Here is a 27,848-nt window from a genome sequence, read left to right on the forward strand (position 1 = left end):
AAATAAATCTGTCAATGGAGGAATAGTTTAAAACACTGTATTTAGCACAGGTTTCAGAATGCAGCAGGCAGGTTAAAAGCCAGGATAAATGTTAGCAGCTGAAGTGCTGCAGCTTGGCAGAGCGTGAGTTTTGTGATCCGTACAGCAGAGGTGGCCTCCTTTACCAGGCAGGGCTGTTAGGGAGCTTAACGGATGCAGGCACAGCACCTGGCTCCTACTAGGCACTCAGGTGTCGCTTCTCCTCATGACACTCTCCCCTAAATCACCCTTCTCCCATTCAAGTCGCCACCCACAGGTGTTCGCTGACTTCTTGTCTCTCTGCTCGTATCCAAACTCTCTCTTTAGGGGACTCATCAAGTTATGCCCATATCAAGTTATGCCCGTATGAAGCAAACAAACCTTCCCACTTACCAAAGGTAAGACAAAGTTGTTCTGGGACTCCTGGACATGCGAAATACTTAATTGCGTCCTGGGCTTCACTTAAATCAGTCACAGTGACCTGGCCTCTCTTCTCAATTACTAAGAGTGGCATCAGGGAATAAACTTCAAGTATGGATTCAGAGGTCGGGGCATGAGAATGGATTTGGACTTCCTACTGACTGAACAGTGTACAACGACCCTTAAGGAACCTGGCCTGGCTGGAGACACTGGCTTAGTAAGTAAGAGCCTTCACAAGGTAGCTGTGACTATCAAGTGACCTAACGTGTGAGGAAATTATTACACTCAAATTGATGTCTCACTTGATGACACCTTATATTCCTTGCTTGGATTTTATGAATGTTTTCCTTGTAGTCCGTAGAGTGTTAGTCCACTGGAAGCAGAGACCACAGATCAAATTTTCTATTAGTTCTCTTCAGAGCACTAACAAAGGGCTCGAGAATAGAAAATGCAGCAGAAGCAGCTATACTAACAGCAGTAGTAGATATTTCTTCTATTACTAGGGCTACTAGTGCCTGATTCAAATTGTGGTAATATGTATACAATGGAATACTACGCAACTCTAAGCAGTGATGAGATTATTCTATTTACTTTACTGCAACCTAGATGGAATTGGAAGGTATTATGTTAAGTTAAATATGTCAATGGGAAAAGGACAAATACTGAATGATCTGTGGTATAGAGAGAAACAAGATAAGAAAAAAAGGACAGTATTAGGTAATAACAAACACTTGGCACTTGATTACAAAACTAAGATTATCATGCAGTGAAGGAAGGTGTAGGGAGGAATAAAAAGACAGACTAGAGGTGACAAAGGAACTGAGGTGGAGGTTTTGGGTACCTTGGTGGTGAGACACAGTAACTTTATACAAAAATACCATAAACTTTAGCACTACTGAACCCATGTTACCTAAACTATAATAATAAAAAAAAAAAATCCCAAGCCCCAATCGCTATACTGATATTAACTAATTTCTGTAAGAAACCATGTATTTCAACTTCATGCTATTTGTCCATTTAGATATTGCTAAACTGAAAAATATTCAAATACGTTTTTTACAAACATGTAACACATCCCATTAAAGATAAAAGCAGGCTCCTGGAGAGAGAAAAAGGCAAATAACAGGGTGGAGTATGGAAAAAGTCTAAGCACAAGAGGGCAGGTCAGAGTGTAGACAGCTCACAGATTCTGAGGGCGTGACATCAGCGCCCAGTGTGTGGGCCCTAGGGACGCCGAGGGCTCCTAGGGGGAGGCATTCTCTAGGGTGTCTCTGCGCTTTCCAGTGAGTCAACACTGCCATTCTCGGGCAAGACTGCACTGAGGTGCGCTTCTCCTTCATACGCACTCTCAGCTCTTTTCCTTTTCCCGGCGTGGACTGAGAAAGCAGAGGCTGCCGGGAGAGCCAAAGTCATCTTCAGCCACATCCCGCCCCCTGCTGGCCTGGGTGCCCATCACCCCCACCACTCTGTCACTGTTATTCGGAACCAAGCCAAAGAGTAGTCAAGACGAATCACTCCATCTGGGCTCCAGGTTCCAGGCATTCTCACCAGACACACCCCAGAGTCACCCCTTCCCCCCATACCATCTTTCCCCATCTATTATGGTCCTTTCCATTAAAAAATACAAATAGTTCTATTTTTAGGGACTGGAGTGATAGCACAGTGGGTAGGACGTTTGCCTTGCACATAGCCGACCCAGGTTCCATTCCTCCGTCCCTCTCGGAGAGCCAGACAAGCTACCGAGAGTATCCCACCCACACGGCAGAGCCTGGAAAGCTACCAATGGTGTATTCGATATGCCAAAAACAATAATAACAAGTCTCACAAGTTACTGGTGCCCGCTCGAGCAAATTGATGAACAACCGGACAACAATGCTACAGTGCAGTTCTATTTTTAAGATATTTAAATATCTTAAATATTTAAAATAAGGGCCAGAGAGATAGCACAGAGGATTAAGGCGCTTGCCTTGTACCAGGCTGACCCCACTCCTATCCCCACATCATCTATGGTCTCCCCAGCTGTAGGATAACATAGCCTCAGTAGTTTAGGTTTATTGGGTTACTCCCGTTACAGTGCTCCTATTCCTCTTTGTTTATTTGTAGCTTCTTTCTTGGTGTTCTGTTGACTTGTAAATAATGTTTTTCTCTTCTCCTTGAGTCCTTTGCATAGTTTATTCAGAGCAAGTCCTTTTTGTATGGACACAGGAAGACTTAACAAATGTTATGCTTTTGTAACCTGGGAGTCATTTGACTCTACATGATATTTTCCTCCAGGGCATCTGTTCTCTTGACCTAAGCCTCAGCTGCCCTTACTTCCTAGCACCCCCAAAGCACGGTCCCGACGTGGGACAAGAAGGACCCAGGGCAAGCGGTGAGTTGTGTGCTACCCTGGCATCGAGATGGGCCTGGCCAAAGTGCCTAATGCTTAACTATAAGTTAAGAGCTTGATCATGGACAAATGCTGTCATGATCCAAACAGTGATAACTAGATTTGGACCCTGCTAGGGTGAGGAATGATTAATCTGGCCTGAGTGCTGTGGTCTGAGCCTGTGGCAAGATGTTGCCAGGAGAGCTGCCTTGCAAGCCTCAATGTATCCCTTGCTATGTCCATACAAAAATAACTAGTATTAAGATGTTAATAAGTTCCTGGACTAAGGAAAAGAAAAAAACCTTAAGAGTGAGGAAGGGCTTTGGAGTGCCCTGCCCTCAGGAAGGGCTTTCTTATGTTGATTTTGCGACCTGGCTGGTTGTAGCCTGGAGGGTAAGGTGGGAGAGACAAGTAAGTAGGAGGAGAGAGAGAAGCCAGAGAGAGAAGCAGCAGTTGAGCAGTAGATCCAGAGAGAGGCCGGAGCTGGGAGTGCGGGAGATGAGAAAGCTTGAAGATTGAATAAACGGTAACTAATCAGCAACCAGCTTGGTCCGCGTTCTTCCTTCGCCTGTCCTTGACCACCGGCTGTCCCGATCCAGTCCACACACTGCGGTTCCAGAGCACCGAACGCGGGTGGTGAGACAGAGCCGCCCGGAGAGCCCGCGAGTGCTCACCCCCCCTCGGCGTTCTTTAGTTTTTTACACCCAGCCACCACCAAAACTCTACTTCCCATTTGCTTCTCCTCATCCTCAATTCTTGATACTAAGAGTGCTTTAAATCTTGACCTTGTATAATATTTTCTTCTGTACTGTCTTACCCCCTGAAGAATTTTATCCGGTCACCTGGTGTGACTCCTTTCTGTACACTGACAATTCCCAAATTCATTTCCACAGCCCAGACTCCTGTACAGAGCTGTGGATTCAGATGCAAACCTGCCAGTTAACAGCCAGATGTGCATGTTTAAAAAGTATCTTATCATAGACAAACTCATTTTGAGATAATTGTAGGCTTATACGACATTGCAAAACAATACCCAGAGGTCTCATGTACCCATCACCCACCTTCTCCCAATAGTGGCATCTTATACAGTCACTTTAATTCAAAATTTCTCAATTTACTTCTGATCCTACTCTGAAAGCTATTGCTTCTCAATCTTCGTAAATGACAACTCCCTCTTTACAACTGTTCAGACCCCATTCTAGAGAGCATCCCGGATTATTAACTTTTTTTTCTCATCTCCCACAACAAATCCATCAGCAAATCCTTCTGGCTTGCTCTTCCGGATAAATATAGAACTTGGCCACTCCTGACCACTTTCACTGCCCTCACACGAATCCAAACCACCCTTTCCTTTTGCTTGGATAACTGTACTCGCCTTCTGAGTAGTCTCCTTGCTTCTCTCAGTCCCCCTCATGATATTTTCAATATAGCAGCAAAGTGAATCTGTTAAAATGTCAGCCCATGGGGCTGGAGCAATAGCACAGCGGGTAGGGCGTTTGCCTTGCACGAGTCCAACCCGGGTTCGATTCCCAGCATCCCATATGGTCCCCCGAGCCCCGCCAGGAGTAATTTCTGAGTACATGAGCCAGGAGTAACCCCTGTGCATCGCCAGGTGTGACCCAAAAACAAACAAACAAACAAACAAACAAACAAATAAATAAATAAATGAATGAATAAAATGTCAGCCCAGATCAAAACTCTCGAATGATTTCTCATTCATACAAGGCCCTGTATGAGCAGCCACCTTTGTATCACTTCAACCAGCCCTCCCACTGCTTTCCTCTCTCATTCTACATCAGCAACAAAGGCACCCTTGCTGCTCCTCTAACGGTCCCAGCATGCTCTCTGTCAGGGCTTCTCACTCTCTATCCCAGCATGTCCTTGGTAACCAAACAGCTCGTCGCTGCCTTACTTTCTTAAGTTTGTTGCTCAAACGTTACCTTCACCATGAGATCTGCTCTGGCATTTTATTTGACACTGCAGCAGGCCTTTCCAGGCTAAGTTTGCATGTTTTTTTCCGTTTGTATTCCCCATGAAGAACTCTATCGTTTTGTTTGGTGCCCAAGTTCCCAGCTCTCTCAAGCACACGTTTCCTAAAGTAAGTCTGTAACTGTACTTTGTGCCATGTCCTACACTGAGACCCTTTTCAGACACAAGGATATTGAATCATCCTGCAATATTGCATTAAAAATTATCTCAATTCAGAAACTTACAACATCGAGTATCTCCTATTTTCTGTGAATCACAAATCAGAATGGGTCTTAGCTATGTGCTTTTGTTTTACAATCTCCCAGGATATTAAAATTAAGCCACTGGAACGAATTTCAGTAGAGAGATGGTCTGGTAAACGGGAGGTCCACTTAAAACACCTACTCAAGTGGTTGTTAATAACTTTTGGTTTTTTCTTTTTTTTCTTTTTTCCGCTTTGAAGGGCTTTTCATACAAGGCACTAAATGAGCCACGAGTGGGTGACTGAATGATCCACGAGAGAGAGAGATGGCACCTAAGAAGATGAAGAACGATGTCTTCCTCTTTCTGGGGTCTAATTCTGTACATGGCAACCCGATCTGTTGGAGGCTAATAAATGAGTCCAGCCCTTGGCATGGCGAAGAATAGGGTGGAGGGTGATCACAAAGGGAAATCAACACTGGAACGTTAAGAATCTTCCCTAGTACTCAAATATTTGTTCAATAAATGAAGAATAAATCAACCAATAATGAATACTTGAAAAAATGGAAATCCTAAATCAAATGGGAAAATCAGATTCATTTCTATACTTCATGTTTTTTTTAATTTACAATGAAAACAGGGCAGAGTAGGAAAAATAATAAAATCTGGATTTTTAAGTACCATGTATAATCTTTGACAGGAAAGCCTTCTCCTTTTAATTTCTTTACTTACTGTTTTAGTGAAGCAAAATAGTTTTAATTGAAAGAAATTCAGATATGTGCAGGGAGAGAAAGAGAGAGAGATAGATGTTCAAAAGAGAACACATCTTTTTCAGAGGGGAAATTGGCCTTTTTCTTTAGAATCTTATATCAGGAAGAACTTTTTCTCAAAATCATCTATATTTTATTTATGAGTAAATCATATTATATAACAGTAAAGTAAAAAAATTCAAATCTAATATTCTTAATCCTTCAATTAGTCTCCCTGTTTCTATTTATTCTATTTCTTTGACCGTCATATTGGGAAAAACAATTCCTTTATAGATTAGCTTCTTAACGCTTATCTCTTAAGAGCTTGGCTTTAAACATCTTTGTCAAGATAGGATATTCTTATCAAACTTTACTAAACATGGGGAATAGAAAAAACAGTTTTATTTTTAAAAGCAAAGGCATTCAGGTACAAAGAATGGAAAGATAATGCTTATAATGATGAGAAGAGTTGAAGGCTAGCTGAAGATAACATTAATGCATATTTTAAAAGTTTTCAAATTATTAGTAGGTTTCAATATTAACTAAGAAATGTATGTAACACTAAAGGCATTCAATAAATCTCTTTATACACACATCATTTGTTGTACCCTTCTTATAAGTAAGACTTCTTATGTTAAATAACTCTTCCCTTAATATACAACCACCTGTTTGACCCTATCAACTGGGAAATTTCCAGAAACAAGGACTATAGTGGTCTTTTACTTGTATAAAGCATCTAGAACGATAGCAAAAAAAAGATATGCAGGGGTCAGAGAGAGACAGTACAAAAGGTTTAAGGCACTAAGCCAAGCCCAGCTTGAATCCTCTGCATCATACATGGTCCCTCCAAGCACCTCCTGGAGTGAGCCCTGAGCAAGAGCCAGGAGGAAGCTCTGAACGTAGCTGGATGTGACCCAATTCTCTCCACAAAAGATGCTCAAATAAACATTTCTTGAATACATATAAAATAAATAAGATTCATTTTGTTCAGAACAGAACAACCGAAAGGTGTTTACACCAGTCAAGAGGTCAAAAGAGAAATAACTGCTATGAAATTAAGAAAGAGTAAAATTTAATAGTCATTTTGTAACCAAAAGTAAATACATCATAACACTTTCATATTGGAATTTAGCATGACTATAAAATAATTATTATGATCATGATAAACGTTGAGGGGGAAAACTAAGTATGACTATACCCCAACATAATGATTTAAAGACACAAAAAGTCTATGACAAATGGTGCTAGACATTCACATGTGAAAATATGAATCTAAACACAGACCTTAAACACGTCACAAAAATTAACTCAAAATGAACCAATGACCTAATGACTTAAACCAGTCTTATTATATAAAAATGATAGAAGAGGGGCTGGAGCAACAGCACAGCGGGTGGGGCTTTGCCTTGCATGCGGCTGACCCGGGTTCAATTCCCAGCATCCCATATGGTCTCCTGAGCACCGCCAGGAATAATTCCTGGGTACATGAACCAGGAGTAACTCCTGTGCATTGCCGGGTGTGACCCAAAAAGCCAAAAAAAAAAAAAGATAGACGATTGGACAGAATAATAACTACATGACCTTGGGTGTGGTGAAGACAGATAACCGAAGGCAACATTCAAGAAAGAAATAATTGATAAGCTGGACTTCATTAAAATTAAAAATTTATGCTCTTAGAATGAGATGACAAATCACAGACAGGGAAAAAAATATTTATAAAAGACATCTGATAAAGAGAAGTTGTCCAAAATATAGAAAGAACTCTAAAACCTCAGTGCGAAACAAATACCCCAATTAAAAAGAAAAAAAGTCAAAGATTTTTATAGATACTTCATCAAAGATACAGAGGTGGCAAAAAAATAAAGACTGTGAAAAGATGTTTTACATCATATGTAATCTGAGAAATGCAAGTGAAAACAACAATGGGATCACTACACCTGTACAAGAATGAGAAAATCGAGAGCACTGAGACCCCAACTTGGTGGAAACACAGTGATGGGAACTCTTGTTAACTGCTAGTAGGAATGCAAACAGGAGCGGCCTCTTTGGGAAAGATGGCTTGGCATTTTCTCACAATGCTAAACATTCAAATCACAGGATGTTGTAATCCTACTCTTTAGTATCTACCCACAGGAACTGAAAACACGCATGCATACAAAAACGTGCACACAGCTGTTCGTAACGGGTTTGTACAGAAGTGTGAAAACTCTGAAACAACCAAGATTTCCTCCAGTTGGCAAACGATAAACTGAGGTATAGTAACACAATAGAATATTACTTGGCTCCAAGAATATGATTCAGCTCTATTAACTCAAAAACGTGGAGGAAATATAAATGCATTTTACTGCGAGAAAGAAGCGAATCTGAGGAAAATACAGGATTTAAACATGGTATTCTCAAAAGACAAAACATTAAAAAGTCAGCAGCTGCCAGGGAATGGAGGTAGGTAACAGAGTACACAGTATTTTTAGTATGCTCTTATAATGCTAGTATGAAATGGAATTATGGTTATATGGACAGATGTTATTATACTTTGCCCGTGAACATACAATCCGTGAGAAAACCCTAAGGTAGCTATGAACTCCAGGTGATAATGTGGGCTTGTCAGCTGAAAGAATATACCGTCTGATTTGGGTACTGAGAATAGGAAAGATTTGTCTGTGTAGGGGCCTGGGGCATATGAGAAATCCTTTACCATCTTCCCCATTTCACTGTGAACCTAAATAAACTCCATGAATTAGAGTTTTCCCAATGTCAAATCAAAACTAATCCTAGACTCTGGCAGCAGAAATGAGGTTCACTATGAAGTGGGGGGAGGAAAGGAGGGGCAGGAGGTGTGGGGGGGACATTCTGGCGGTGGGCAAGGGATGGTAACATTATTCCCCTAACACAGATATTTTACAGTTTAATAAACTTTGAACTCCAATATTAATCAGTAGGAACAGGGCTGAAACAAACAGGCATGCTACTTTCATGAGCTTCGAGACTGCAGGGGCGCTGGGATGGAGAAGTGACACTTGCCTTCCCGCCTACCCACGCTGATTTGATCTCAATCATGCAATAGGGGTCACTCCTGAGCAGAGAGCCACAAACAGCCCCTGAGCACGGCTGGGGGCGGGGGGGGGGGGGGTGTCTTCTCCCCCTCTTCTGGCCCACAAAATAAAGTGAGAGCTAATATATAACTTCTCAACTTTAAGAATTGTGAAGAGGGAGTAAAAAATATTATTCACTGCTGTGCTATGCTATGTTTTTATATAAGGATCTATATGGTTTAATATATGCATTATGTATGTATGTAGTTTATTTGGCTTTAATGTTTTTAATTTAAAAATGAAAAATGCTATGTCCATTCACAGAAAAAAAACTTGTATGTTTTATGATAGTACATTTTAGCTTTCTGTCAAATATTTTCCCGTTATTTATTTATTTATTTATTTATTTGCCATTTTTCCATTTCTGTTTTAACATTAGTGCCTTTGTGAAATCCTATTTTTACGAAGACATAAAGCCTATTGTCTCTGAAAACTTACTAAAGGCAAGTAGGATTATGGTCTCCACAGATGTCCACACCCAATCCCTAAAATCCATAAATATGATATCTTACATGGCAAAGAGACTTTTGTAGATATGATTAATGTTATGAAGTCTGAGATGGAGAGATTATTCTGGATTAGCCAGAGAAGTTCCAGGCCCATCACATGAATCCTTAAAAGTGAAACTACTTCCTCACTTTGGCCAGGGAGAAGAGAAAAGGAGAAAAGTAATATAATACTGATTACAGCATTTTTAAGAATCTTGAGGGAAAGAAAATATGAACCAATAATATGAAAAGAAATGTTTCCTCTAGAGTCTCCAGAGAACAAAGTAGCCCTATCTACACCTTAATTCCAATCAGTCAAGTTCCCTCTGGTTTCTAATCAATAGATGTTTCAGGCAATAAATTTGTTATAGGGGCTGGAGCGACAGCACAGCGGGTAGGGCGTTTGCCTTGCATGTGACCGACCCGGGTTTGATTCCCAGCATCCCATATGGTCCCTCGGGCACTACCAGGAGTAATTCCTGAGTGCAGAGCCAGGAGTAACCCCTGTGCACTGACGGGTATAATCCAAAAAGAAAAAAGAAAGTTACATAATTTGTGGTAGTTATACAGCATTATGAAAAAATAACTTTGAGATTTATTCCTTGGGAGGGGCACCTAGGGCAGGGCCCGGGGCTTACTCTTGGCTTTGTGCTCAGGAATCACTCCTAGTGGGGCTCAAGGAACCACTTGGGGCTCCAGGGATCCAACCCAGGTCGGCCACTGCAAGGCGAATGCCCTACCCACACTGCACTACCACTCAATCCCATCCTTGCTTTTTGAGACTATTCCCCCAACAATCAACATTTCCAGGTCAGGTTCTGAGACTGGTTCCAGAAGTCTCTTTGTCCAATAGGCCAAGATGGCTATTGAACATTCAAAATTTGTCATGTGCTCTAAGCACAGGATTTCCAAGAAATTTTAAAAAGACCTGAAGTATCTGTATATCAGCAGGACATTTTATAATGATCACATGTTGAAATAACACTAAGGACAATTCCAACTATTTAGTTTTAATTTTTTTTAATATGGCAACCAGGAAAGTCCATCTATGGTTCCATTACAGTTTTAATGAAAGGGACGGATAAGTCACTTTGGTGTCTAGGAATAGGAACAAAGCCAGAATGTAGCCCTACTGCACAGACGCTCCTCAGGCCAAACGTGGACCAGGCAAGCCTATCTGGAGACGTGCACAGGGAAGAGACGGAGCAAGGGTGACGTGGAGACTCACGCCAGGCCCACCACACCCACTAGACCAAGGACAGAGCTGATGTTTGGGTTTCCATGACTCGGCCCCTCTCTCTTTGAACAGGTTGCATATTGTGAAGATGAGCTGCTACTGCTCTTTGCTGGCTCAAAATGCCAGATACATTCTTCCTATTCCCACAGAAGAAACACAAACAAAACATTCAGGGAAAAATACCAAGGGATGATAACCGTCCTCTTGAGGTCCTTGGGGTCAGTTTTCAAAAACATTTGTACTGACTTTAGTTGAGACAGAATCTCAGGGTAGCTCTTCGGTTGAAACAAACAACAGAAAAATAGGAATTGGTACGTTTCCAAAGGGAATGGGTTTCTGAGGCAAGTGGGATTGGCTCGCAAAAGGGGCAGCAGCAGTCAAGTTCTTAACTGAGAGGAGGTGAGGAACACTGGGGGGCTGTGAAGAGATGAAAAGTAGGACAGCAAAGTGAAGACAGTGTGGAGGCAACACTTCCGTCCCGCCACACCAAACTTCCACCACATGAACCTCCTGTTGGAGATTCTCCAGCCAAGCCCTACGGAACTGGCTCAGCTGAATCTCCTGGCAAAGCTGAGATATGTGTGTGCACCTTCTTTACACTGGTTACTGCTCAGCCACGTCTCCGCTCTCTGCAAAGTGAGCTTGGATAGGACTGAGGACAAAACTCTAGGTGGGGGGTGATGGGAGGGAACCTGGGGACACTGGCGCTGAGAAATGGCACTGGGGAGGGATGGGTGGAATCCAATCATAACAAGGGTCTATCTCACAGTGATTCAATAAAAAATTTTTTTAAATTAAAATAAATTTTAAAAAACTCTAGGAACTTTGTATACCTGGCTAGCTGTTCAGGGTTGCTGACTTGCTTGATTTTTCTAAAACGCTCTGGCTGTGAATGCAGGCACAATCTCATTTTCCCCATTTTTTTAAAGAGTTTTTCAAAATGAAATGCATGAAAAACTTTTGGTGGGATGAATTTAATTTCAGCTATGCTGGAAAAGCTCACTGCTACAGCGAAAAGGTACATTCTGCTGAAAGATGGACCCACATATCCAAACTACCTCTCTCCGCCTGAGACAGAGCACAACCCAGGAAGAATATTCCCTGGACTTTACTTTCATTGTACTTATGAATTTTGGATTTTGATGTAATTGAACTTTAACTAAAAGGGCAAAAGGATTTGATTTTAGAATGTCAATTTCTCCCTGAGAATTTAATAATGGGAATTTAAATTTGGACCATTTTTAAACTGCTGACCTGAAATACGAGGCATATGTTCCACTCTCATGTAAGTTCTCTTGCTAAACTTTGGTGGAGTTTTAATCCAGGTGGGCAAAAACTTGAGATGGGAAACAGAATAGTACATTTCATCCACAGGGAGTCAGTGCAGAACGTTCTGGAGAGCAGAGGCTGGATTCTAGTACTGAGCTCACAAGGACTCCCTGGAAACACCTTCAGACTCACGGGTGAGAGAGGAGCAGCCTCACGACGGAGGCACTGAGGTCGGATGCTGACAGGCTTCCTTCTCCCCTGTCAGGTTCATTATTAAGCTTAATGGATTAATAAACCAAAAAGAACCAGGCCCAGTAGTCATCTGGCCACCTGGGGGAAGAAGTCTCCAATCAACAGACAGGATCCATACCAGAAACACTTCTGGCATCTCTCCACCCCCTTCATAGGAAGACAACTGAGTACAGAAACCACAGAGCGCTGATCACAGGGGTGAAGACCCAGGCCTTGCATAGGGCCAACACCAGTTCAATGCCTGGTGGAACCACAGAGGTCCCGGTGCACTCCCAGTGGTGGTCCTGGTGATCCTGAGCAACGCTGGGATGTCCCTAGAAGTCACCAGTACTGCAGGACGTACACAGCATCACAGCCGCAGGCCCAGCCAAACTGGCCGATATCACCAGAAGGGGCCTCGAGGCCTCCTAAGTAGCACCTGAGAGGTAACACGGCACAAGAGCACAAAACCAAAAATAAAATCCACAAGAGGCTGAGCGGAAGTAAGCCTGCAACACGTGGGTGAGCCTGGGGTCCACCCGCAGCGATACAGAGGAACGAGTTCAAGGTGACCAGCACACACAGCCCTGCCTGGCTGCCTCCAAGTGTCTGGGAGGGCGGCTCCGACCAGGCATATTTCCAAAGGAGCACGACCCTGAAGGAGAGCCACCAGTCTGCGAGCACAGGCCACGCCCCCCAGCCCAAGCTCTTCCAACAACGTCCACGTTCAATTACGGTCAATACTTAGGCTGCCTTCTGAGATCCTCAAATGACTGTGAGAACGAAAGGAAGGACTTGTGATGAAACAGCTCTCTCAAACTCGACTGCACATAAGCCCCAGAAAAAAAAAATCACCTCTTCTCCAATTGGGCCTCCAGGCCCAGGACTAGGATTGGGGCCACAAGGTTTAAGCAGATGCCCTCAGGGGCTGGAATTTTGCTCTGAGAACTCCGCCTTACCTGTCTCACCCAGAGAATTCCCTGAATGAAAAGTATGACCAAAGATAAAAGGTAAATGTGTTAACTTACAATACTCTAAAGGTAACATTTGCAGAAAGGAAAGCTAGGCTGCCTGGTTCATAAGTTCAAAGGGTGGCATAATGATCTCACAGTGTAGAGTTCGTTACAAATTATCAAACAATTTGTAATTCTTCATCTAAAAAGATGACCAGAGGGACTGAAAAGATAGTACAGCAGACAGGGCACTCGCCTTCACACAGCTACCCTTAGGCTCAATCCTGGCACCATACAGTCCCCCGAGCACTGCCAGGTATGAACAAAACACTAAATTAAAATAAAAAAGTGACTAGAAATCAATCTATTGAAAGCAATTCAAAAATCAAGATGATACTTCATGAGCTTACTAGAATACATCATTATTTTAATTTGTTACAAATAATTAGAGAATCTGTATCAAAAGTGGCTATGGTTTGGAACAATAACTGAAGACTATGGTCCACAAGCCATGATCTCATCTAAACCACAAGAGTTTAGATCTTTTCAAGGAGTCTTCAAAGTAAAAATTATTTTTATAATGAAATGTACATTTATAAGTCTACTTTGCTGACATTCATATTGATGGTAAAAATGCTTGATGGCATACATGCACACTTCACAGAACAACTAAGAACTGAGCTTCCATATGATCCAGCAAGTCAACTTCCTGGCATTTACCCGAAGGACCCAAAAGCTCTAATCAGAAAAGGTGTCTGCACCCCTGTGCTTATTGAAGCACTATTCGAAATAGTCAAAAATCTGGAAACAAGTGCCTGAGAAAGGTGACTGTATAAAGAAACTATCACACACACACACACACACACACACACACGTAAATGTACATTACATAGATGTGTGTGTGTGTATACAGAGAGAATACTACTCAGCTATAAGAGAAAGATGGAATTTTGCAATTCCCTGCTACATGGATGGATCTGGAGAATATTATGCTGAATGAAGTCAGTCAGAAAAGGAACAGATACAGAATAATCTCTCGCCTATCTGAGATGCAAGGAAACAGGGTAGTGGGATAACAAATGCCCGGAGGCAATAGAAACGGAGAACTATCTTTAGTAAGACGTTTGCCATGGTGGGAGGATGGGCAGGATGTGGGGGGGATGGGAAAGACACAAATTGGGGCAATGGTGAATGGAAGTGGACACTGGTGGGAGCTGTGGCGCAGGAAACCCTTCAAGAGACTGCAAATCATAGTATCTAACATAAAAACATGTACATTAAAAAGCCTGGAGGATAAAACTCTCAAGACTTGGACCCAATCAAGGGAGCAGTGCTACAGTGTCACTATGTCAGTCATTGCTATTTTATTTTAAAATATTTTTGAGAAAGGCAAATTATTAATTTTATCCAATCTCTTGCGCTTCCAGGAGCCTGGTTTTATAGTCTCTGGATGTTGGCTGTTGATGGGATTACACAGCGCGTGGGGGGAGGGGGGGCAGTTTCTGGGTGTGGCCACCTAGCTACTAGAAAAAGGGGGAATCTGGGCAGAAGAGGCCCAATCCCAATCCAAGCAGGCCTGGAGATCTCAGCCCCAGGTCCCACACACCTGGGTTCCTTTGCCGGTTCCTTCATGTGTGAGACTTGTCCAAATGTGTGGAGAGGGACCTTGAGCATGGCTGTGGCTGGGTTCTGGAGATCTTCGGCTGCCAGGGCTCTGCTCAGGGCGGGGAGGAAAACTCAACCCACTCCCTCCAAGAGGCCCTGGTGAAGACAGACAGGCGCGGGGATGACATCTCATAGCCTAGTTCTCCCTCTCGGAGAATCTGGCAAGCTACCGAGAGTTTCCTGCCCACATGGGAGAGCCTGGCAAGCTCCCCGTGGCGTATTCATATGCCAAAACCAGTAACAGTGATGAGTCTCATTCCCCTGACCCTGAAAGAGCCAATGCGGCACCGCTGGGAAGGACGAGTAAAGAGAGGCTTCTTATCTCTCAGGGCTTAGGGTGAATGGAGACGTTACTGAGACCGCTCGAGAAAATCACGATCAATAGGATGATGATGATGATGATGATGATGATGATGATGATGATGATGATTATAATCCAACCTCAAGCTTTGAGTGTGCTCTTCATATTCTGGAGAACTGAGATATGCACATATTGAAGCATACCAATATCGGAGGATTTCTGAGATTATAAAATTATGAGCGTTGGTAGATGCTTTCTGCAGACATCGCAATTTTTACTTGAGCAGCCATCAAACTTGGTGGGCATTTTCTTCAAAGTCAACAAAGAGACAACTGTCACTTCGAAAAAAACAACTCACAGTATTTTCTGCCAATGCTAAGATTTGAGCTTCCAAGGCAAAAAATTAAAATTTTCGAAAAATTGTATCTACGGCAAACATGACAGGTTCCCGCTATTTAGAAGGCTCATTTGACAAGATGTTACTTTCATGCTGATGCACATGACTGTATACTGTATCATGCAAAATACCAACATTTGGAGGCTGTGCCTAACTCATTATGAACCACTATTTCCCAAATGCCTAATGTATTGTCACATAAGGGTAAAAGATCCTGTGTTTTAGGTGCTTACCACCTAGACCAAAGGTTTGAAGGCAACAGTTACAAAAAGTCCAATGATACAATTTTAGGTTTTATACTGTAACTAGTATTCCAGACTGTATTTCAAGTTTCAGTGTAATTTCAAGACTACCCAAAATCATTGATCATTGACTTTTAAAACATTCCTCCATTTTCCAACCACATATCTGTGTAATGCTTTACTCTGAGCAAAACTTCACAAACTGAATATAGAAACAAACATAAAAATACAGTTGTGTTTAATGAAGGCCTATAAATGTAAAATGATAATCAGTCATCAATTTCCTTTTGCAACTACATCTATTTTTGTGATTTGTGGATGCCAATGAAGACTGCTATTGGTCCTTTTAAATTAAGTGCAATTTCCTAAAATTTCTTGATTTTCATTCACAGTATGTTAAGTATCAGTGGATATAATCTACATAAACAGAAACTTTTTAGGATCCACAAAAATTTTTACAAATTATTACTGTTAAAGCCACAATAATTTTGTTTTTGTTTGTGGCGGGGCACATTCAGCAGTGCTGGCTCCGCACTCAGAGATCACATCTGGGATGCTGGGGATTGAACCAGGCTGGCCACGTGCAAGGCAAGAGACCTACCTGCTGTACTATTTCTGGCTCCCAAATTTTCAGTGTTAATAATTTTCAATCTTTGAAAACAATGACTAAAATAGTATTTTAATATATTTTAAAAGTATACTTAAAAAGTATCTATACTTAATATTCTGCTGGGAACTGAAGAAGCAGAAAACAAATGTATCATCCCTTCCTTCAATGAATTTCTAATTTCACAGTAAGTATAATCATAGGTTATAACAGCATTACTATAAAGGAAAAAAATTCATCTTAGAAGTTCTTACTGCCATGTAAAACACTTTGTTTTTTCAAGAAGCGAATGTTACTGGAAGTAGTAGAAGATGAGGCCTAAATATTGAGAGTTCCAAATTGAGAATCTATAGACTATGTATTTGATTTGTGTACCAGGAAGTCAAATATCTTGCCATATGGTTAAGTCAATTTGTATTATTTTAACTTTTAAACATAGATCTCAGACACCAACTGCTCATCATAGTGAAGAATGTGCTGCAGCCTTAGTTAAAAGATAATGCAATACTGTAAAGGACCAGGAGATAGCTTTTTGACTGAGGTAAATGTGAGATAAATTTTATTTTTTATTGATATCACATATCACATACAGCAGTGCCTGGCAAGCTACCGTGGCATACTCGATATTCCAAAAATAGTAACAATGACGGTCCTCATTCCTCTGACCCTGAAAGAGCCTCCAATATGCCATTGGGCTACACTAGCACACGACAGGGACAAATGGAGATGTTACTGGTGCCTGCTTGAGCAAATCAATGAACAACAGGATGACAGTGATACAGTGATTGATATTACAGTTTCAAAGATGAATTTGTTCTCTTAGCTATTATGCTGAACTAGTCTGAACAACAGAATGGAAAACAGCAGCTTATTTTTTGAGTTTCAGTCATAATAAGGAAAAGGGACTTCTTTGCTTTCCATTGAATCTCTACATTTTGGCTCTGCCTTGAGAAATTTCTAGAGAGCCCTTCATTCATGACAGTGTCTCGCGTTCCTATTTATGAATGCAGTTTTGTTGACAAGCATTGCAAAGGAGTGAAGGCTGAGATTACATATAAGCATTAGCTTCTCTACCCACATCAGCACAGAACCAAGCAAACACTGTTTGACCTGCTTTTTAGCCTATTTTCCTAGATTCCTGGCTCACTAAGTTGGTTTTCAATAAAAATGTTTCTTACTGTCGAATTGGAAAAGCAATAGGAGAAAACCTCTAAACTGACTCCACTAAAGGAAGCAATTTAGATTTGAAGCCAGTACACTTTAAACTTTATATTCTCTTCCCTTCTGCATATTCATTACCTCAAATGTCATGCAAATTCAATCCCTGCCTATATGACATAATAACATTTTGTGAATATTTTCTCCAGGATTTCTACAAATTCTGCTAATGCAAATGGCAACTACAGGACTATTATCATGAGGGCAGAGAGCCTTCTCTGCTTTATTTTCTCATGGAACGAGTACTAAATGCAGGCTTCGAGGCTATTCGGCACTGAATTCTGTTGTCTGAGTAATTGCTTACTGTTCTCGTTATACACTCTAGAATTAGGTTACCAGTTCTTTCCAAAAGTTTGGCTCTGAATTAAACGTGGGTTCACATTTGAGAACTGCACACTATATGAATAGTGCACAGTTATTTTACATTTTTAACATCATGTACAAGCTGTGGAAACATCTGGTGTTTTGCAAATTTGGGCACATCCAGATGCATTTTCTTCTCCAAATGTGGCCTCTGACATGTGCAGGTTGTATTTCAAAATGAGTTTTATTCTGTGTGTGTATGCATGCATATAATACAACACTGCATGATTTCAGACATACATTTAATCTAAATATATACTCTCCTCTCTACATGAAAGCCAAAACTTGTCAATCAGTGATACGAGGAAAAATATAAAGGGAGATTTGAGATGTACAATTAATTTTGCATGCATCTATCTCACTTAACTAATAACTTAGCTGAAAACCACCTCATTAGAAAAATTACCTCTTGAGATAGTTTGCAATAAAATATCACCTTGCTGAATCTTTTACCATCTTAACTAGGAGAAAGCACTGCCATAATGCAGGGCCTCAGTCTCATTAGGTCAGTTATCTTTCCCTCAGGGAAACTGAACCATACATGAACCAATCAGCATGTCATAGATATTCAGTAAGTTGGAGACATGTGATTACGAATCAAGCCATAATTTACATGGGTAAAGCCCTAAGTGTCATCCCAGGTAACACAAAATTTAAAAACAGAGAAAGAAAGAAAGAAAGAAAGAAAGAAAGAAAGAAAGAAAGAAAGAAAGAAAGAAAGAAAGAAAGAAAGAAAGAAAGAAAGAAAGAAAGAAAGAAAGAAAGAAAGAAAGAAAGAAAGAAAGGGAAAGAGGAAGAGGGAAGGAAGGAAGGAAGGAAGGAAGGAAGGAAGGAAGGAAGGAAGGAAGGAAGGAAGGAAGGAAGGAAGGAAGGAAGGAAGGAAGGAAGGGAGGGAGGGAGGGGGGAGGGGGGAGGGACGGAGGAAGGGAGGGAGGGAAGAAAGGAAGGATGGAAGGAAGGAGGGAGGAAGGAAGGATGGAAGGAAGGATGGAGGGAGGGAGGGTGGGGAGGGAACTGATGAGAATGTGCTATAATTTAAAATCAGCCGACTCAAAACCTAGTAACTAACACACTGAGTGAACCCTGCCTTCAGCTCCTGTGCTGAATCATGAATAAGTAATGGATGCTGGAAAAGTCCAGAACTGTCTGTTCACCTCTACATACAAACTCGCAATTAGCATAAGACTTTGACTAAGCTCATAAAATATGCAAACCCTCCCTCAGCCTCCAGAGGAAAGTGCAGAGCAAAGGCCCCCTCAGCGTCCTGGCTGCTGCCTGCTGCCCTTGCTCCCTCCCTCAGGCCCCACGTCCCAGTTCTGGCTTCCAAACTCCCCAGGAGTTTCGTCCATTTCTCCGATACATTCCACCCACACTGCCATGGCTGGCCTGGCCTTTGAACATTTGTATTCCTGGAGATTCTACACCCATGAGTGCCGGCCTCTTGTCGCTTCTACCACCTGCCAAAGACGTCCCTCCCAGGCCTTCAGTTCCAGCCACGTCCCATGCACACTGCTTGGCTTGACAAAAAAGGCTCGGGGTTTGCTGTTCCCACTGCTCTTCCTTGCTTCTCGTAAGGCTGACAAGCCTCGATGCTTGTTCTCTGACTTCTGAGAGGTATTCCAGTTCAGTGGTTAGGAGCAAACATCTTGATACATGTCTCCTTGAGTTCAGATTGTGGCTTCTTTATCAATAAACTAACTGTTATGCCTCTGCTTTCTCACCTGTTAAAATCAGGTTGGTAACAGTATGTAATTCACAACTTCCGCCTCAAGGAACAGCAGCCTACCAGATTCCTGAGTCTACATCACATAACGGGTAAGTGGCAGTTCCGAGCAAGGTTTCTATGACTCCAAACTTTGGCTTTATTCAAATGTCACATGTGAGGCCCTTTAGAACCATCCTTTTACTTTTTTTTCCTTAAAAATAATAAAAATGAGGCTAGAGTAACAGTACAGTGGGTAGAGCACTTGCCTGGAGCGTGGGCCAGGTGGCACCACATTGGGTCTCCCAAAGCCCCCCAGGAGAGACTCTCGAGTGCAAAGCCCCTGCACACCACCAGTGTGGCAACAAAACAAAAATGATTTTCTTCAAATCAAAGCAGTAGTTTTAAAGTTGGAAACTCAATTATTAGCTTATTTGGTTTGCGCTAACCAAAATAATGGAGTCCTTGGTTATCCACACTACACATGTAGTTGTGAAGAAGTGAAAATAGTGAACTGAAAATGGGTTTCTACACAGACGCTTGAACTCCTGCCTCTGTCAGATGAATGATCTGAATTGCTGAGCACTGAGAACTCAACTCTAAGGATGCTATTAGCTGTGATGAAATATTTCTGACATGACACAGAGTAGACTTCCCTGCTGAACAGGGACAAAGACAAGGCTGCAGGAAAGAGAGGCAAGAGAAAAATTAAAGGAATAAAGGCAATGAAGTCCAGTACCTGATACCAGGGGCTGGGAGACTGTCTATGAGAGAACATACCTGGGTCCACACAGTGAGAAGCAGATACTCTGCATTGTGCCTAGGCAAGGCGAGAATGGGGAAAGGACCCACATTATCTATTCTGCGGATGATTATTTATTGGTCACTTTACTTGGACCCACTGAGATCAGGCAGTGGATCCGAGTAAGTGATGGATATTAACCCGAAGTGGTTTAGGCTTCATCAGAATTCCCCTGTTCCTCCCCCAAAGAAGCTTACAGTGCTCTTACGAGCACCCCTAATCCCGAGTTTATCTTTAACCTCTCCTTTGTGCTTTACAATTCCCCAGGTCAGACTTGGTTACTTAGGTGATTCTGGACTTTGTTGTGAATTACTTGCTTTTCCATTTCCCCTATAACTTCTCATACTTTATCATTGAGCAATGTTCTTTGCTCAAACAGAGAAAGACCATTAATGTTGTGCTCCTAATATCCAGGAGTTGATTGACGCTAAAATATACCTACTCCTGGGCACCCACCATAATTACCTGACTCAGGCAGCAGTTTCCATAGTTCCTAATAACCCAAAATGGGGGTCCCACCATGGGACTGGGATGTACCTGGGGCAAGCAGCAAAGCTACTCAGCATTGAAATGGGACAGTCTAGGAAGCATAAAAGCATGGTCTTGGCGCAAGCTGCTATGACTTATGAGACAATACTCCATGGGGAAGGAAAGCTAAACCGGCCGGAAGATCTAGTCTGGGATTTATGGTACAGGCCCAGCAGCCTTGCCCTTGGAGCCCAGAAAACTAAGTTTCACAATCTATATCTCTTACTGTGTTTATTCAAATAGCTGCAAGTATTATCACTGTATCACTGTCATCCCATTGTTCGTCGATTTACTCGAGTGGGCATCAGTCACGTCTCTATTCCTCCCAGCCCTGAGATTTTAGCAGCCTCTTATTTACTCAATTTCCCAACGATTGGAGGTTCTTTCAGGATCAGGGGAATGAGACCTATCGTTACTATTTTTGGCCTATCGAATACGCCACGAATACGCCACGGGGAGCTTGCCAGGCTCTGCCCTGCTGCCTCCAGAAGTCTTGGCTCCTCTCCTCTTCCCCTCCCTCCCCCTCTCCCACCGTTCCCCTTTCCTTCCCTCCCCTTCTCCAGGGCATTTTCTTTTTTGCAGAACACCAAGGAGTGAGTAGGTACTTTGGAGCTGTTTAGATTACAATGATTTCATTCAGGGTGAAGCATCCATCATTTAATCGTCTTAAACTGCAGAGGTATATACACATACCTCTCGGAGAGCCCGGCAAGTATTAATAGGAAGTAAGTTTAATTGTCTAATATGTATTAGTAGCAAGGGAAAGAGAAAAAAATATAATGCTTGTTGCCCCCGGGCAAATCTCTCCATAGAGCCCGCTGGAGACAGTGTCTCTTTGAGTTAATCCCCCAAAAGAACTGTCCCCATCAAAATGCTTCTCCTCCCTCTGTAAATGATCAATCACACCTACCTGCGGTCCTATGCCTCAAACCCCCTCTGCTGTTCTATAAGCATGTTAACAGAGCTGCACTAAACGGGCCATTTTGAACATCCGTCTGCGGTCCCCTGTCTCTTTGTTCCTCTGCTGGAGAGGCCTAGGAAGGCGACCTTAGCCAACAAACGCATGCGTTGTGCACCGACATCGTGAACTCACAGTGAGGGACTTAGACCTGAGCATGAAGCAGACCTTAGAAAATGTGACGTAAACTCTCATAAGTAATTCTAGCATCAAGTCATATACTTCATGGTATTCATGGGGAACATTTCAGGCGTGACAGTTTAAGCACTGCCGGGTAGTTACCCTAGCTCTGCAGTGTAGGCTCTGGGGCTGGAAAAGAAGCAAATGCATAAAGGTTCCTTCCAGCCACCATCAGAAAGCTCAGGACAGTGCCTGCTAGAAAATGATACATTATGAGAATTGTAACATGCACACAGTGCACACATGTAAGTGAGGAGAGTCTTGACTGCCCAAAACATCTCAAGTTGCATAGCTGTGATACAGGAAAATGATTTCCCAATTAAAACACTGCAAATTTAGCAAGGAGGGAGGAAGGAAGGAAGGAAGGAAGGAAGGAAGGAAGGAAGGAAGGAAGGAAGGAAGGAAGGAAGGAAGGAAGGAAGGAAGGAAGGAAGGAAGGAAGGAAGGAAGGAAGGGAGGGAGAGAAGGAGGGAGGGAGGGAGGGAGGGAGAGAGAGAGAGAGAGAGAGAGAGAGAGAGAGAAAGAAAGAAAGAAAGAAAGAAAGAAAGAAAGAAAGAAAGAAAGAAAGAAAGAAAGAAAGAAAGAAAGAAAGAAAGAAAGAAAGAAAGAAGAGAGAGAGAGAGAGAGAGTGCTGAAAACACAACTATTCTCATTTCAAGGAAATAAAAATCTGCAGAATGTCAGAGTAACTTTCATTTAAAGTGGTCTACCTTAAGCAATCTTTCTGTTTACCTTAGTCACGGCTTCTGGAGAAAATGTAATTGCATCCACCACAGTGATGAGGTCACCGGGGTGGAGGCGATCCAAGTACTTCGTGCAGACATCATAAGCATGAAGCCACTCCGGTGAGGATGCGGGGACTTGTTTAATGAGGTGAGGGTCGCCAGTCCAGAACAACTTCTGTAACCAGATGGTGTACAGTGAGCTTGGAGAAAGCATCCGTCCATCCTTGTCAGGGATTTTGGGCACAAGTTTGGAAATAGATAAGATATTTTGACTTGAAAGAACTGGCTCCAGGGCTTCAAGCGGATTCGTGTTTTCATCTGTCAGCTTTTTGTAATTAAGACCTATTGCCCAGAAAAGAAGAGAAAGAGCAATTCATTCCAAAATATGTATACAGAAGCTTTCAGTAGGGCTGAATGAATATATTGTCTGCCACGGGGCAGGACTTCCTAAACTTGTTCTACGTACAACAATCCCTTTTTGCCTAGGAAATTTTATGTGACCCTGGATATATAGGCATATAAAAATAGGCAGATAAGTCAAACATTTGCTCATAATAAATTCAAAAGAAACTTATTTTAAAATGAATATTTAAATAGTTGAAGGACCCCCACAGGGGGTTTCTATGCATAGTTTAAAAGGTTTAGTCAATTAGTTTGCTTTGTCAATTAGATACACCTCAAGTCCCTCCCTGCTACTTACACAACACTCGTTTTTGACATGTAACTCAACTTCCAGGGCCTCAACTTCCTCCGTGTACCCTGGAGATGCCAACACCGCCTTAACTCTCAGTCCCTCCATGGAATTTATTTTTTCCTCTACCAGTGCACTAAACACACTACAAATTTAATTTGCTAGTAATCTGGCATTTCATCAACTTCATGAAGGCAGGGATTGAATCTTCTTTTCCTCTGTGTCTAGTTTAGTGTCTAATTTGGTTATATGGTCGACAACTGATAAACTGAAACAAATTCTCAAGACCGCTATGAATGTGAAATGACTAAATATGAAAGTGCATTCTAAGTTATATGGACTCATAGATTTGAGAAGTATTAAGATATTCAATTTCTAAGTTATGAGCATAAAGATATATAGAATTCATTCTAAATATTTCCAAAGTTTATCAAGATTCAAAACCTTTTATTTGAAGAGTTCCGACCAAACTTTAAACATACAGGCTCCAGCTGAGGTGAAATCTGCCAAACGTTCTAATGTAAAGTGTCTCAGTACTGTCATTTATCTAGGTAAAATAAATCTAACTGGGGTTGGAAAATAACCTCTGGACCATTAGTGCAACCTGTGGATTTAAGTACTAGGTCTACTATAAGTCACCGTGTGACAGTGAACAGGTTCCTTAGTTTATCAGTAAACCATGGGTCCGGCATTTAACTCAATCAGGAGTAAAGGAATTTTTTTTTCCCTTTTGTAGTTGTTTTTGTAACAGGCCACCCTTGATGGATCCGAAGGCTTACTCCCGGCTTTATGTTGAGGGATCACTCCTGGTGGGCTCAGGGGGCATCATACGGGGTGAAGGAGACTGAACCCAGGTCAGCCACATGCAAGGCCAATGCCCTCCCCGCTGTACTGTCACTCTGACTCCAGGAGTGAAAAAGTTGGAAAGAAAAAGTCAAGTCAATCAGTTTCAAAATCATTGGCTTTCAGATCTTTGCCACCCATTAGGTATATACATGAATGTGTATAGGAAATTAATCTCTAGGGAGCGACTTCAAGCACAGAAACGATCGTCTTACCTGATGCAACAACCTTAAACTTCTTTAGCAGCCGAATATGAGTTTCCGGCTTAATGACATATGTCCCCAGATCTGCACAGCCACAACTTTCTAGGAGAGTAAAATAATACAGCAGCCTCTCATGATCAAAGCCACCGATCGAGGGGTAAATGTACTTGACCATGTGCTTGTAAAAGGATTCAGGATCAGTCTTCAAGGTCTCAAAGAGATGAAGGGCTTGGGCTCGATTTTCAATTTCCACTGTGGACAAACTGGAATGAAGAGAAAAAGAAACTCAGGGCTTCGGGGGCTAGAGAGACAGTGCGGGGGGTGAGCACTCGTCATGCGCCATCCACAGCACCACACGTGGTGCCCGCAGAAGCCAGCATGCCCAGGAGGGACCCATACGCCAAGAGTTAGGTATGGGCCACCCCAACGCCAGCCAAAATAAAAATAAAGGAATAAAACTTCAGATTTTATTCTTTTAAAAAAATCCAGAAAGACTACTTCTGACAGGTCCCTTCCTTCCACTTCATCAGTGACCGTGACTCGCCAAAGTGGACAGATTCTGTAAAGGAAGGAAAGGATGCTAAGTGGCTAGTCTTGTCTAAGTCCCATGCTCTCTCCGGGGGCTCCCGGCAGCCCGATGTGGGAGACGTGGCTTCACATTCCTGCCGTGGGGAGGACCGCCTGGTGCTGATGGCGCTGGAAAATGAACCCATGCTGTCAGCCCCATCACATATTGTTTTTATCAGAAGAAAAACATAAAAGTCTTTATCTCACAAAAATACACAAAAATTTGGTTATTCAAGTGCAAATCACCTTATTTTCAGAGATATTGGCAATAGTGAGGGCAAGAAGCCACCCCAACTGTTAGGCCAAAGTTTTACATCCTAGGACCTTGAACTGGTATTTATACCTTTTCTTTAAGTACCTATAGTGACGAGTGCCAAATGAATAAAAAAAAATTTAAATAAAAATAGGGCTGGAGCGATGATAGCACAGCTGTTGGGCGTTCACCTTTCACGCAGCCGACCCGAGTTCGATTCCTCCGCCCCTCTCGGAGAGCCCGGCAAGCTACCGAGAGTATCGAGCCTGCAAGGCAGAGCCTGGCAAACTCCCTGTGCGTATTGGATATGCCAAAAACAGTAACAGTAAGTCTCTCAATGAGAGACGTTACTGCTGCCCACTCGAACAAATCGATGAACAACGGGATGACTGTGACAGTGAAAAATAAAAAATACCCACATATCCTACTACTTTCACCTTAAAAGTTTCTAGATGGCTTTATGGTGTGATAAAAGCTAGTTAGTCTGTAGGGGAAAAAAAATAGGATATTTTGTTTGGCTGGCCAGACTTTGGGCAAAGCAGAGTCTGAGTGTGGGCTTGCGCTTCTTCTTGCCCAGGACAATGTTGTCCCACTGGTGTGAGCCCAACACCCCAGGAGGCTGAGTGCCACACCCTGCAATTTCAGGAATCCAAGCAGTCCTCAGTTCCTAGAGAAGTGACAGTTTTCCAGGCTCTCAGTAGTAGCAACTAACTATTAGAACTACATTTTCAGGAAGTACCAAGACATGTTCTTGGTTAAAGTGGATAATGTGAATCCAAATTGGGTTTTAAAATGTTTATGATAGACCGATAATAATTGCAGTAACAACGGCAATCAAACAAATGGAAAGATCAAATAATGTTAAAGTATTCTTTAATTTCCCCATCAAAAGACATCCTATTACTTGTGTTCCTATTAAGGCACAATTCAAATATGTACAAAAATACACCAATGTATGGGCATGTCCCCGAGCCTATAAACAGTTCCCCAGCTCTCTCCTCCAGGGCGTCAGGTGCTGACTGCCTCCTGCTACTCTGGTCCTCATCACATGCTTTAAGAAGTCTGTCTCCCTCACTAAACTAAGTGCCACTGGACTGTACAGATAATATATCTTCTTTCTGTTTCGTTTTTTTTTTCTTTAGTATCAAGTACTGGTGTGTGGTAACAAGGAAACAATTGTCATAGTAAAACTAACAAAAAATGTAAGTGTTCTCTATGCACAAGTCATTTGTCAGTATTGGAAAGGTGTAACGATTTAGAATACAGAGCTTCCCTTCCATGGTTTGAGAATCTATCGGAGTTTATAAAAAGTTCAGATTAAACGACAATGCAAACTAATGCCATGGGTTGACAACGGGAACACAATTATAGACCAATTAAAAGTAGACTCACTGAAGGTCTGACTTTAGAGGAGGGAAATACCAACCACAACAGAGGGCCTTAATGGAAAAGAATTTTAGATTGGCATTGTAAAAATGAGGGCAGCAAAAGATAATGTAAGGACACAGGAGATAGCTCAACGAGCTAGAGCACAAGCTTTGCAGGGGGAGCCCTAGGCCGGAGGATCCTGCTATCCCAAGTACTGGTGGGAGTAACCACATACTTTTCAGCTCCCCCCCCCACCCCGCGCCCGCCACGCCCCCCTGCCCCCCCCCCCCCCGGCACCAAGCTGAGAGCACTGCTGGGTGCACCTCAAACAAAACAACCTGAGCAAAAATACCATGACAAGAAAAAAAAAAAAACCTAAGTAAAAATAGTGCCTGGATGGGAAACATTGATTCGACAACCAGTGAAGTGTGCACTGTCATTATCAGTACAAAAAGCGAGTGTACACACAGTGGCTTATGAAAGTGACTGGCGCTACTTCTTATATTCCTTCATAATTTGCAGCAAAATTAAATCTGAAAATAATGTAGTAATGAAGCAAGAAACTGCATAACCCATTCCATTAAGAAGACAATTATTAACAAAAATCTGCCAGCAGAACAATGAAGCAGGAAAAACAAAACTGCATTTATTGTGCTAATTATTATACTAGGCAAGTTAAACCGATACAATTATCAACCTGTAGATAAAGAAGTGACATCAGATGGGTTAGTGACGTGCCTAAGATCAAAGAAGTCATGGATATATGAAGACCAATGGCTCATACTAACAACTTTTTGAAAAACGGGATTTTGGAGGTCAATAGCACTTGCCTTACACAGCTGAGTGTGGCTCCAAAATAAACAAAAAAGAACAGAAGAAAAAAAATTTTAAAGGATTATTTCTGCAGAACACAGTTCCCTCTTTCAGCAGCACTAATCTACAAAGGATGTTCTATCATACCTCATTTCTAACACCCTGATTAACAGAGCACTCAAGACTGACTCATTTGCAAAATGGACAATGACTAAATTCTAACAGTTTTAGCTCATCTGTGCTTGACTTGACTCTTATAAACACTCTCTCAATCAACATTATTTTCCTCCTCGCTCACCCACTTATTCTTCTGTGCTTACAATTCATTTTGCCCAATGTGCAATTTTATCTAATTATCTTGTCAGGCGAGATGCTGGAATACCTTTACTGACACATGATAAATACCAAAACCTCCCTCTTCCGTAAAT

The 27,848-nt window shown here is 42.1% G+C and overlaps 1 protein-coding gene across 1 annotated transcript in view; it reads right to left on the minus strand.

Annotated features, from left to right (window-relative positions):
- The window catches only part of NBAS (NBAS subunit of NRZ tethering complex), a 388,118-nt gene that overhangs the window by 78,188 nt on the left and 282,082 nt on the right, over positions 1–27,848 (minus strand). The window contains exons 43-44 of the mRNA XM_055121563.1: positions 24,432–24,682; positions 22,690–23,024 (exon numbers count right to left, since the gene is read on the minus strand). Of these exons, the coding sequence (XP_054977538.1) occupies positions 22,690–23,024; positions 24,432–24,682 (586 nt within the window). The remainder of the gene's footprint in view (positions 1–22,689; positions 23,025–24,431; positions 24,683–27,848) is intronic.

The sequence above is a fragment of the Sorex araneus genome, chromosome X, assembly GCF_027595985.1.
Source record: "Sorex araneus isolate mSorAra2 chromosome X, mSorAra2.pri, whole genome shotgun sequence".
Classification (NCBI taxonomy): Eukaryota; Metazoa; Chordata; class Mammalia; order Eulipotyphla; family Soricidae; genus Sorex; species Sorex araneus.